At 45.6% G+C, this 14,011-nt stretch overlaps 1 protein-coding gene across 1 annotated transcript; it reads right to left on the reverse strand.

Annotated features, from left to right (window-relative positions):
- Positions 1-4,441: 4,441 nt before the first annotated feature.
- On the reverse strand, positions 4,442-13,475 carry LOC135885515 (claw keratin-like). Its single transcript, XM_065413252.1, has 2 exons — positions 13,073-13,475; positions 4,442-4,593 (listed from the first exon to the last, which is right to left on the reverse strand). Exons 1-2 carry the CDS (start codon positions 13,473-13,475, stop codon positions 4,442-4,444), a joined length of 555 nt encoding a protein of 184 aa, XP_065269324.1.
- Between the last annotated feature and the right edge of the window lie 536 nt (positions 13,476-14,011).

Genomic DNA, 14,011 nt, shown 5'->3' on the forward strand with positions numbered 1-14,011 from the left:
AATCCAGCAGGCATCTCCACAGGAAAAGGCAGAACCAGGAAATGAACGGCATGATACAGATTCACGTCTGATTGCACAGGCCTGGCTTTGAGAAGTGTAGAGTACACCAAACTCAGTGTGAAATAATGAGAGCTGCATTTCATCAGCACCTCTGCAAACATTCCCAATGTTTCCAATGTTGCACCTGATGGGCTTTGTCTAATGCCTTCCTGGCTATGGGCTTCCTCTATTATCAACCAACAGGCCTGATTTTCAACTTCACAATGGGTATTACACCTCTCTGTAAAGTGCAAATGGAGCAGGGGACATCAGGTGGATGTTGCCTACATCTACATTGACTTGAATGCCTGTTTTCAATGCCAGAACAGTGTCAAAAAGCTTTAGTGTCATTGAGAATTTGGCTAGGTGATCTCCTATTCATGAATATGGACTGTTTCTTTCTCCCTTTTAAGTATCTAACAGCAGCTACATAATGGAGAAAGTTTTTGAACTGCCTTTATTGTGTTCTGTTTTAGTTGAGCCTGACCGGGGTGAAACAAATAATTAAAAATGGTGATAAACAGACGTGAGTGTCAAACGTCACAGCTGCAATAAAGAAGTTAGAGAACTGTGTGAGAAATACTTCACTTTGGAGCTGGGGATAGGACACGGCCCTTCATGAAGCTATTAAAATATAGTCTTGATACTCTGCTTTCTTTCTTTTGACAATTTTCCACTCCCTTTTATTTTAAATTCAAATATATACTACTTTGTATTATTGGTCTCCTGATTTACTTGCTATTTCATTCATTATTTTTTAATATCACCAAAGGCTTCCTCGTCGTTTTACCAGATTTGGATACCTCCAGTGCTGGTGCACAACTCAGGAAAGCTTGTGGGCAGTTATCAAAAACTGTTGAGTACGAACAGCTCCCGTTAGTTCAGTGGGAGTTTTGAGAACTCAACACTTCATAAAAGGGGCCTGCAGCCTCTCATGCCAGGCATATAAAATCAACGGCTTCTTTGGAAAGAGGTTGGCTTAGCTTTATCTAGAAGTGCAATACTTGGAATAGTGACTCATTTAGCCCATGTCCAGTACTGTTAGGTCTGGAGTCTTGCATGAAATGCCCTCACTGGAATTGAAAGGATCAGAGTTTCTAGGTCTTCCAATTTAAAAATGGAAAAAGAACTAAGTAGGTATTGTGGAGTGGAACCTTGGTGATATTTGGGCATTTGTTCCCTATGAAGCTAGTGATCTGGTGGTGAAAGGCTTATTGCTTAATGGGAAAAGGTTTATTCCTCTGCAATTTAGGTCTTTAATTCTGAAGCTTTACATTTGTTATTGATCCTGATGTATCTTAAAGGAGAGGGATGAGCTGAGACGTGTCTCTAGGTGATGCATACAGAATGGTGCTTGCAGAACTCTAGAGCAAATGGAGACAGGGTATCGTCCAATAATGGGGGATAGAGAAAAAGTTCCTCTATGGGTAGGTGATCTAATACCTGTGTTCTGCTGGGTTTCTTATACTTCCCTGTGAAGCCTCTGGTACTGACCACGATAGGAGAGAGGCCTGATCTTCTGTAGCAATGCCTATGTCTTCCATTCCAAGCAGCAGTCCATAGGCAAGTCTAATAGAGAAAACTAGAGCAGGATCACTCTTGTATCAAACCCATGGGCAGCAGGACTAAGTATTATCTATACCATCCCTTATCTTAATGTTGAATTTAAACCTTTCTTCCTCCAATTTAAGTCCATGACTTCTTCTCCTATCCTCAGAGGTTTAGGAGAACAATTTTCCTCCCTCCTTTTGATAACAACCTATTACATATTTGAAAAATGTTATCATGTCCCCTCTCAGTCTTCTCATCAGACTAAACAAACCAGTGTTTTTATCTTCCCTCATAGGTCATGTTTTCTAGACCTTTAATCATTTTTGTTGGTGTTCTCGGGACTTTCTCCAATTTCTCCACATTTTTCCTGAAATGTGGCGCCCCAAATGGGTACAACATTCCGGCTGAGGCATAACCTGCTCAGAGTAGAATGGAAGAATTACTTCTTGTGTCTTGCTTATAGCACTCCTGCTGATACATCCCAGATTAATGTTTGCTCTTTTTGCAACAGTCTTACACTCTTGACTCATAGTTAGCTTGTGATTCACTAGGACCCCCAGATTCCTTTCCACATTACTCCTTCCTAGGCAGTCATTCCCCAATTTGTATGTGTGCAACGGATTGTACTTTGCATTTGTCCTTACTGAATTTCATCCTATTTATTTCAGACCATTTCTCAAGTTTGGCCAGCTCATTTTGAATTGTAATCCTATCCTCCAAAGCGCCTGAGACCCCTCCGAGTTTGGTATCATCTGCAAACTTTCTAAGTGTACTCTCTGTGCTATAATCTAAATCACTGATGAAGATATTGAACAGAATCGGACCAAGAACTGATCCCTGTGGAACCCAATTTGATATGCCCATCCAGTTTGAGTGTAGACAACTGCTAAATACTCTCTGGGAATACTCACCAAGGAGTGGGCATTTCTGTTGGCCAATAGATGAACACATGGGGGCAGAGTCAGAAGAAGATTAATTTAACTGAGTTTTATTGGTGCAATGAAATCCAAAATCTCAGTGTGAAGCTGCCCTAAATCTTGTCAGCTCATCTCCAGCATTGCAAAGTGAGTGCAAAGTTGGTGTCAAGGAGAAGAGTTGGTTGAATTTACACACCTCACTAGGTTATCATAAAAGATTGCTTCCAAGATCAGGGCCCCCCAGCAAGGGCAGACCGGCTAAACAGGGCTGATGAGAGGGGGGGAAGCCAGGCCCGGAATTTTTTCGGGCCCCCCAGCAAGGGCAGACCAGCTAAACAGGGCCGACGAGAGGGGGGGGAAGCCGGGGAAGCCAGCCCCCGGACCCCCTTCCGGACTGTCAGCCCCCGGTAATTTGTACTGGCTTCCCACCCCCCCTCTCGTCGGCCCTGTCCAAGATGGATGCTATGTGCTACATGTCACTGGAGGTCCCATCAGAGGAGAAGAGAAGAATGTCCTGGATAAAGGAGAATTATTCTAAAAAAGGGCTGCTGACTCCATAATTATGTTTTAGCAGAGTCTCTGTTGGAGAGTTTATTATTGGAAATGCTCTCAAATGACATGCCAGAGATACATTGGTTTAAACATTCATCTTTAGCCTCTGGAGGAGCAGTAGTGATGGAAATGAGATTTGATTTGGTCTGAGGGCTCCAGATAAAGTACCCATATCAAATGGTCAGGTGAGTAAAATTTTCCCAGCATTCATCTGTATGAATAATCCCTGTTGAAACACCCAAACCCTGGGGAAGGGAAGCTCCATAGAATAGGGAGGGTGATTTGTGGAGTGCATGTTAGGAAGAGCTTTCTAGAGAAGAGCCAAGCTTTCAAAGTGCTCTAGAAGCAAAGGCATCCTGTCTTGAAAGTTGCTCTGACATTCAAGGAGTTCGGGCAAGAGTTAACTTTACTTGGTTAAATCAGGTAATGCAAGATGGAACTCCACCCCAGTACGGAAACCCAACATAATCCTGTAAACTACTTCAAGGGCTGAATTTTCCTATCACTCCAGGGCTTCAATATGTTGCAATTTGAGAAGTGCCTGATGCCGCTGGCTACTCTGGGATGAATTTTGTCCAGCGCAATTTGTAAAGAAGGAGGGAGGAGCAAGGAGAACCAGAACACGAATATTATGATGCATCAGATTTTTTTAATGTGAGTGACATTTGCAATACACAGTTACAGGAAAAATACTAGAGCAGAAAGAACGTATTTTCAGTTTTTCAAGAAGGGCTGCGACCGATCACCCACCTCAATGTCATGTATTTCACACAAGATGTTCCTTTTTTTTTTGCAGCTGCCGAGGTTGACAAACAAGTCCCGTTGCAACCATTTTAAGTTATTTTTATTACCCCAGTCGGTGGGAAGTGAAACAAAGCAAAAGAGAAGCAGAGGACTACGCAGCTTCTCAATCAAACATCTGCCACAGAGAAGGTCAAAGCAAGATGCTAAAAATATGTATTGATGGAAAGGATAGAACAGATAGGGTCTAATTCTCCTTCACACCAACGTCTCTTTTCCCACTCTCAAGGGACTTACAATGATAATAAATGTAACTGATGCCTGTCTTAAGGCCCCTCTTTTCTTTAAACTGCGGAGTTAGTGTAAACACCCTGCATGGAATTCAGATTGAGTCCACATGTGAATAAGACAATCAACACATGGTTGGGAAAGCATTGGGAGAAAGAGTCATAAAGCGTAACAGTAGAAATGCAGCATGGCTATCAGACCAAGGTGCTGAGCACACACAGCTCCCACTGAGTTCAACTGGAGCCATGTTTGCACAGCACTTCTGAAAGCCATGCCCAAAAGATCAGGGGTGAATCTGTATCTTGCCGGTCATTTCCTGGTTCTTCCTTCTTCCGTGGATGTTCCTGCTGGATTTAACATGGGCCACAGTTTCCACTGAGGTACCTATGGCAAGATACCCCGGAACCACATAATCCCCCATAACCATAACCGCCCAGGTAACTGCCTAATCCCCTATAACCACATAATCCCCCATAACCGTAATGGCTGCCGTAACAACCGTATCCTCCTAAACCATACAATCCTCCGTAATGGCCTCCATAGCCGTACAATCCCCCCAAACCGAATGAGCCCCCGAAACCGGGTCCGACCACAGGTGCTCCTACAGCTCCCACTGCACTGTGCTGAGGGAAATTGCTGAGAATTGGTCCTGGCAAGGTCACAACAACCGGTGAGGGTCTGATCACCACTTTGGAGTCAGGGCACTGCCTAACGCATGGCTCGTTGCAGGTGCCAGTGACTGGACAGGGCCGGGCCACCCCGCATTCTGGATAGCATAGGCTGGAGAAAGTCATCTTTCTGGGATGGAGGTAAACCTGAAACAGGGACTAAAATAAAGAGAAGGAACAAGGGCTTTGGAAGCAAGACTTCATAGCAGGTGTGGCCCAAGACAGAAAGGAAGACTGGACTAAGTCCCTGTGTTCATGGCCGTGTATTTCTTCCTGTATCCTCTTTCTACACTTCTTGTCCACTTGCATTAAACTTCCTTCCCAACCTGGGATTCTGTGTCCATTTTAGACATTTCTCCAAGAGAACATAGCTGAGATCATGGTAATTAATTTGTTTCATTTGAGGATTTAACGTCTGCATGCAAACCAGTTAAGTCTGGTATTAGAGTGTAGTTCTTTGGTTTTCCAAACCTTGGAAGTCACCAAAACTTGCTGATGAATAAACAGAAAACTTTACTTTTCTGCAAACAAATCACTAAGGACAAGCTCCTCAGCTGGGGAAAAAGGGGTTCAGGCCCACTGACTTTCACAGAGTGACATTAAATTACACCATCTTAGGTGAAGCACCTTACATGGGTATTTCTTCTCAGAAGAACATAGGAAATACTGGACTGGATCACATCACTAGTGAGAAGTAACAGCTGCTTCAGGCGAATGTAAAAGACCACTGAATTGTTCCTAATCCAGCTAAGTGAGAAATGTCTAAATGACTTTCTAAAGTTACTGAAAAGATTTCAATGCCCTAAATCTATTTCCAATTAAGAGGAAATATGTTTCCCAATTGCATATGTTGCTCCTAAAATCCCACTATTAGCTTTAAATCATGAATCCGCCAGCTCCTGTACCTAAATCACTAATTATGAGAGAACACCCTAATCCCTAATAAATATGACAGTGAGTACATGCAAGATTCTGTCTTAAATGAAAATAGCTCCTACTGTCACATTTCTAGAGTTGAAAAGCGATTGAGCTGAATTGGACTTACCCAGTTCACTAAGGGGATGAGGTCCGGAGAAGTGTTTAGAAGAGATGTGAGTCGTGAGCTCTTTTATACAGTTCCTAGGACTGCCTGGAGGATCTGTGATGCTGTTTGTGGGGGAGGTCCTAATTAGTTACCAAAGTAACTTGATTGCCTTGCTAAATCCTCCTTTGGATGCAGCTGTTTTCCTCAGCATTAGTGATTATTTGGCTAATCTCAACCTCAGAGGGCGTGACATGCACGTTGCACTCTTCATCTTTCTTTCATCTTTAAATGGCATGAATCAACTGCATTTCTCGAGTCATTCCAATGAATGGTGCTGCAATTGTAATGAATGTCAAGGTGATTCTGAGCGGCATCAGTAGTACCACTGGCTATCATGAAAGGAATCCAGTGTGATCCTTTCAGTTCATGCTGGTCGTGTTTAGGGGCATTGGGCAGTTCATTCTAAACTAGCCAGTAAGGAGGGAGCCATTTTTCTGCATTCTCTCCACCTCCATTCCCAACAGGTCAGACCCAATTCCCTTCGAAGTCAATGGGCATCATTCCATTGCCTCCAGTGTGTTTCCTGTCAGGACCTTAAGTGTGAAATTCACCCTACAGCTGGACCACCACTTGGGTCACCAATGCTGTCTCAAAGGGCTGCCTAGAGCAGATTTGCTCCTGGGTCAAGGGGAGGGATGGCGGAGAGTGAAAGGAAGCAGTGCTCTTTTATGTCAGGATCTCTCCAACCATGAGCAGCTAAGAAAAGGACGTCTTGTGAGACAATGCAGATGACTGAGCCCAGAAACAAGCCGGGAAGGCTTGAGGAAGGAGGAGATGGCTGTGGGATGAGATTTGACATAAACTGTGACCAGCCATAGGGCATGTTGTAGAAAACATTCCTGCCAGAACCAGCATGTTGTGTAAAGTGTGACAGAAATCTGCAAGGGTGGGTTCCATATCCAGAGAATGAGGCAGAGGAGTCTTCCTTTGATTATGAGGTCCTGAACCTCTGTGAAGTTGAAGCAACTTTGCTGATTTACACCGAGGGGGAACCGTCATATTCCAGTTAAAATATTTTTAAAAATACCAAATGCAAAACTACATTCAAATGAAAATGAAACAGCCCCAGATTGTGTGGCTTTAAGTTATGACGTGCTTAACAGAAGGACATGGGAGCTTGGCCTCCATTTTGTTTTAAGTGACTCTATTACTCAGTGCAGAGATGTCTAATCCCAACAACAATCTATTCACATTCCAAGAATAGAACCCTTTGCACGTGTGAAACACCAGTGAGCGTTTGTGAGGGGCTTTGAAATACGGAGTTCTGAGGACCCTGAAGAACTTCCAGCCCCAACATCCTGACTCTCTATGATTGAGAGGCGTAGAAACAGAGGGGCGTAGAGATGACCTGGGGGTCAGTGGCAGGACCAGAAGTAGAACCCAATACTTCTGACTCCTCCTACCACAGGCAGGGCTGTCACTAGGGTGGGGCGAGCGGGTCAGACGCTGAGGGCGTAGAGCTACTGGGGCACAAAAATGAGGCAGGTCAAGTGTAGAGGCCTCCCCCGTCCCACAGGATCGGGCCCAGCAGTGTCCAGATGGAGCCCATGGTGCTCAGAGACCCCCCCCCCGTCCATAAGATCACGGGCCCAGGGGCCCAGGCAATTGCAGGTCCCAGGCACGAGGACGCTAATGGGGGGTCAGGCAGGCAGGGTGCTGAGCGCTGCTTGGCTCCTACTGAACGTGCTCATTGCTCAGTAACATTTGCTGAAGCTGCTGCGCTTGCTGGCAATTAAGAAGGTTAAAGGGGGCAAATCGGGGGGATGGGCACTGTCTGAGCAGGGAGCGGTAACTGACTTCATGGGGGCAGGGGGATCAAACAGCTGGAGGCAGGGGCAGAAGTGGACCAAGGAGCAAAATTGGAGCTGGGGAGGGGGTAGGAGCCAGGGTTCAGCCCAGGGGTGAGGGGCCGCCAGAGGGTGGCAGAGGGCAAAGCCAAGGCACAGGGCGGGGCAGAGGGGGTAACAGATACCAGGGATGAGCCACCTGCCCTGTTGGGGGGTGCGGGCAGTCGGCCTTCCAGGTTTAGCAGGAAGTGTTCAGACAGGAGAAATGAAGCAGTCCTGGCCGTCTTAGTCAGCACTCAGCAGGGGTAAAGCACGCCCTGCTCCCCGCTTTAGCTCCGTGTTCCTGTTACTGGGACCTCCTCTTCCTTGTTGCTGTCCCAGCCTGATTCAATCCTTATGACAGAGAACAGACTAAGGAGCCTCCCTCCGACCCACTGGGATAACGCTCCATTAACTGGCCAGCGAGGTGCACTGACACATCAGGGAACTGACACCTTCAGTGCAGCCTGGCCCACGATGCTGAACACACCCAGGCTGTTCTTTTAAAAGCCCTCTAATTTTGGGCTAGGGACAATTTTCAGTTGTGTCAAGTCACCTAAAAATAGAGGCCATTGACTGTCCAGGTGAAGAGACCATTGGGGAAATCTGCATTGGGCGCAGAGCTGGCTTGGGGCTGCTGGTGGGGTGTACCCTGGCAAAGACGCATGTCCACTGTGACCTGTGCTTGTAGCATTCAGGGATGTGACCCAGCCAGTCTGTTCCTGACACGCTTTAATTTAGCACTGAATCTTGCACATACACTTTCTAACTCTTAACAAGGGGAATTAGGGTGACCAGTTGTCCCGATTTTATAGGGACAGTCCCGATATTTGGTTTTTTTTCTTCTATAGGCTCCTATTATCCCCCAACACCTGCCCCGATTTTTCACACTTGCTATTTGGTCAGTGTAAGGGGAATGGATTGGGGTATTTTCATTTTTCCCCCCATTATCGAGTTGCAGGCGTTGGTTTCTTCATGGTTTAGAAGTTAAGCTCTGGATTTTCGGAGCAAGACATGGAGTTGGGAGACTAGAGCCTATTGACTTTAGTTGGAACTTGGGCATTCAAATCCCTTATGGAGCTCTGAAAAATCTCACCCACAATTTTTAATTTAGGGTTTAAGAAGAAACTACCTGTTTCCTTCATAAAGAACTAATTCATTGTTCTTCTCTTTCTTCTGAAGCAACTGGTGAATGACACTCATTGAGACAGGATACTGCATTAGATGGGCCACTCATCTCTTCCAGCCTGGCAACTTCTAGGGTCCCATGTGCAGAAGTAATTCTAGGTGCACATCTTCATCTGGTCTATCTTAGTGTAGCTGACTCCACAGTGCCCTGACTCCACAGAGCTGATCCAACCCCCATCGTCTGTCGTAACCGTCCCAGGAGCAATTCTCAGCTCTTTCCCTCAGGAAAGCAGCGTGGGATCCTCAGGAGCAGATGACATCAGAAGTGCTGATGGGGGCGCATGTGGTGAGAGAGGCTTATAACGTTATGGCGGATGCTATGGTTATGGGGTCCCTGTGATTATGGGAGATTATACGGTTATGGGGGCCCATACAGTTAGTACGGGCTCTATGGTCACAGGAGCCATATGGTTCGGGGGGAATACAGGGTTTGGGGGGATGGCGAGGGGCCATCGTTATGTCAGTGTAAACTGTGGGTCATGTTAAACGCAGCAGGCATATCCATGGGAAAAGGAAGAAGCAGGAAATGAACAGCATGATACAGATTCATGTCTGATCGCAAAGGCCTGGCTTTGAGAAGTGTTGAGTACACCGAACTTGATGGGTTTCTACTAATTCCTCCCTGGCTATGGGCTTCCTCTATTATCAATACAGTTGGCCTGATTCTCAACTACACAATGGGTTTTTACACCACTCTGCAAAGTGCAAATGGAGCTGGGACCATAAGGTGTATGTTACCTACATCTACATTGACTTGAATGCATCTTTCCCATGAGAGAGGAGGGTCAAAAGACTTTAGTGTCAATGAGAATGATGCTAGGTGATCTCCTATCCATGAATACGGACTGTTTCTGCCTTTTAACTTTCTAACAGAAGCTGCATAACGGAGACGTTTTTCATATTTGCTTTCATTGTGTTTTGCTTTAGTGTAGACTGAGCAAGGTGAAACAAGTAATTAAAATAGTGGCAGACAGACTTGATTGTCAAACTCTGCAACTGCAATAAAGAAGTAAGGGAACTGTGTGAGAAATACACCACTTTGGAGCTGGGGATAGGACACAGACCTTCATGAAACCATGGAAATCTAGTCTTGCTCCTCTGCTTCCTTTCTCTATTCTTTATTTTAACAATTTTCTACTCCCCTTTATTCAAAATTCAAATATATACTACCTCATACTACTGGTCTTCTAGTTTAATTGCTCTTCCATTCGTTATCTTTTCATATCACCAAAGGCTTCGACATCGTTGGGCCAAAAATGTCCTCCAGGTTTGGATACCTCCAGTGTTGGTGCACAACTCAGGAAACCTAGTAGCCTGTTATAAATCAATGTTGAGCATGAACTGCTCTGGTTTGTTTCAGTGGGAGTTTTGAGTACTCAGCACTTCAGAGAAAAGGGCTTGGAGTCTCTCCTGTTAGGTATATAAAATCAATGGCTCCTTTGGAAAGAGGTTGGCTTAGCTACATCCAGAAGAGAGATCATTGGAATAGTGGCTGATTTATCCCAGGTCCAATTCTCTTAGGTCTGAATTCTTGTGTGAAATGCTCTCATTGGAATTCAAATGACCAGATTTGCTAGGCCTTCCAATGTAAAGAAAAGAAAAGAAAAGAAAAGAAAAGAAAAGAAAAGAAAATAAAAGGTGTGTTTGCAACATACTTGTGAAATCAACTTTTGGTTGTGTTGTTAGGATATAGATATTCAGGCCTGTCTGCAAAGGCCTATACTTGAAGAATTTAGGTGTATTCTTATCACTAAGCTAGTTAGAGAGGTATAAAAGAAAGAATCAAAATCACTGTCTGTCTGTGTAAGGACCTTCTCTTACTGAGACAGTCTGAGGTCCTGTTTAGTCATATTGAAATAAGGCAATCTGGGGCTCTTAGGAAGGTGATCCGATCTATCACCTCAGAGAAAGGGAAAAGCCTAGAAGATGTAAAAGGAAACTTAGTTTGATAGCATCCTGTCTGGCAAGAACTCACTTACCAATAGCTGGGATGTGAAATCCTCATTTCTGTATTGTTCTATCACTGTAGTCTCCACTTCCCTATTGTTTGTCTGTATAATCTCTGTCTGGTTCTGTGATTGTTTCTGTCTGCTGTATAATTACTTTTGTTGGGTGTAAACCAATTAAGGTGGTGGGATATAATTGGTTAAATAATCCTGTTACAATATGTTAGGATTGATTAGTTAAATGTCAGTAAAATGATTGGTTAAGGTATAGCTAAGCAGAACTCAAGTTTGACTCTATAGTCTGCAGTCAATCAGGAAGTAAGGGGGGAATGGGAACAGGGAATGGGGGTGGGGGAATTGGAGTCATGTTTCGCTAAGGGGGGGAATGGGAACAGGGACACAGGCAAGGCTCTGTGGTGTCAGAGCTGGGAAGGGGGACACTGAGGAAGGAAACTGGAATCATGCTTGCTGGAAGTTCACCCCAATAAACATCGAATTATTTGCACCTTGGGACTTCGGGTATTGTTGCTCTCGGTTCATGCGAGAAGGACCAGGGAAGTGAGAGGGTGAAGGAATGAGCCCCCTAACAGATATCATTTGAGCAAGGAGTGGAGATTGCTGCTGACCAGTTGACGAACACAGAAGGGCAAAGAATGAGAAGAAGATTCATTTCCTGGAGCTATATTGGTGCAGTGAAATCAAAAAATCTCAATATGAGGTTGAACTATTTCTGCCCCATTGCCCTACAACTCCACCAATGCAAAGAAAGTTCAAAGCTCATGTCAAGGAGCTGACTTAGTTGAATTTAAACCTCCCCCACACAGTAGGTTGCCCTAAAAGACGGCTTTCCAGATGGATGCTACGTGCTACATGTCACTGGACATCCCATCAGAGGAGAAGAGAAGAATGTCCTGGAAAAAGGAGAATTATTCAGAGATGGCTGCTGATTCCATAATTAAGTTTCTGCAGAGTCTCTGTTGGGGAGTTTATTATTCAAAATGCTCTCAAATGACATGCCAGAGATACACTGGTTTTTACATTCATCCTTAGCACCGGGAGGAGCGGTAGTGATGGAAATGGGGTTTGGTTTGGTCAGAGGGCTCCAGATAGTGTTGCCAACTGTCCAGTCACACAAACCCTAACACTGTTGCCCCACCCCTGCCCCTGCCCCAAGGCCCCACCGCCAGCCTGCTCCTTCCCTGAGGCGCCACTCTGCTCACTCCATCCCCCCTCCCTCCGTCACTCGCTTTCCCTTACCGTTACTCACTTTCACGGGGCTGGGGTAGGGAGTTGGGGTGTGGGAGCAGGTGTGGGCTATGGGCTGGGGCCGAGGGGATCAGAGTGTGGGAGGGGGCTCTGGGCTAAGCCTGGGGCAGGGGGTTGGGGAAGTGTCCCGTGCTGCTGGCTCCACAGGGAGGAATTTTGTCCAAGGCCATTTTTAAGCAAGGAGGGAGGAACAAGGAGAACCAGAAGACCGATATTAGGATGCATCAGAGTTTTTAATGCAATTGAAATTGGCAGTACACAGTTACAGGAAGAAATACTAAAGAGCAGAAAGAATGTATTTCCAGTGTTACTAGAAGGGCCACGACCAATCGCAGGCCTCAGTGGGGTTTATTTCAGACAAGATGTTCCGTTTGCTTTTTTGCAGCTGCAGAGATTGACAAATAAGTCCCCTTTACAACCATTTTAAGTTCCTTGTTTTACCCCAGTTGGTGGGAAATGAGACAAAACAAAATAAAAGCAGATAACTATGAAACTTCTCCCTATACGTCGGCCGTAGCAAAGGTCAAAGTGAGGCGCTTACGGTATGTATTGATGGAAAGGATAGAACATGTGGGGCCTAATTGTCCTTGACACCAAGATCTCTTTTTCCCCTCTAAAGGGACTTAAACTAATAATAAATGTTACTGATATCCATCTTAAGGCCCCTGTTTCCTTTACACTGCGGGGTTAGTGTAAACAGCCTGAGTGTAATTCAGAATGAGTCGACATGTGAATAAGAGAATCAGCACTTGGTTGGGAAAGCCTTGGCAGAAAGAGTCATAAAGCGTAACAGTAGAAATGCAGCATGGCTATCAGACCAAGGTGCTGCGCACACACAGCTCCCACTGAGTTCAACGGGAGCCATGTATGCGCATCATTTCTGAAAGCCATGCCCAAAAGGTCAGGGGTGAATCTGCATCTTGCTGTTCATTTCCTGGTTCTTCCTTCTTCCACGGATGTTCCTGCTGGGTTTAGCATGGCCCACAGTGTCCACCGAGATACCTACGGCCATATCCCCCGTATCCCCATAATCCCCCGTAACCATAAAGACCTGGGTAACCACAGTATCCCCCATGGCCCCATAATCCCCCATAACCATAATGGCTGCCGTAACCACCGTATCCCCCTAAACCATACAATCCTCCGTAAAGGCCTCCATAGCCGTATCCCCCACGACCGAATGAGCCCCCGAAACCGGGTCCGACCACAGGTGCTCCTAGGGCTCCCACTCCACTGTGCTGAGGGAAATTGCTCATAATTGGTCCTGGGAGGGTTACGACAACCGGTGAGGGTCTGATCACCACTTCGGAGTCCTGGCACTGCCTAACGCACGGCTCGTTGCAGGTACCAGTGACTGGACAGGGCCGGGCCACCCCGCATTCTGGATAGCACAGGCTGGAGAAAGTCATCTTTCTGGGATGGAGGTAAACCTGAAACACACAACAGGGACTAGAGTAAGGGAAGGTACACGTGCCAGTGCAAGAAAGGTTTCATCTCGATTACAATTGTAGTGAGGTCTGCATGGCACCTGAGAGAGTGAGGGGGAGTAAACTTAGTCTCTATGTGTGTGGCCATGTATTTGTTCCTAATTTCTCTTTCTAAGCTTCTTCTCCACTCACACTAAACTTCCCTCCCAGCTGGCCCCTTTGAGCTCCTATCAATAACATTGTCTGAAAAACATCATGGTCATCACTTCCTTTTGTTTGGGGATTTAACCTCTGCATGCAAACCAGTTGAGTCCAGTGTCAGAGTGTGGCTCATTGGTTTGCCAAAACTAGGGAGTCATCAATACTTGCTGATGAATAAACAGAAAACTTTACTTTTCTCCAAAGAAATCACTAAGGACAAGCGCCTTAGCTGGGATAACATGGGTTCAGGTCCACTGACTTCCATGGAGCGACACTAAATTACACCATCTGAGGAGAAGCACTTTCAATGGGTATTT

The sequence above is a fragment of the Emys orbicularis genome, chromosome 1 (assembly GCF_028017835.1).
Source record: "Emys orbicularis isolate rEmyOrb1 chromosome 1, rEmyOrb1.hap1, whole genome shotgun sequence".
NCBI lineage: Eukaryota > Metazoa > Chordata > Testudines > Emydidae > Emys > Emys orbicularis.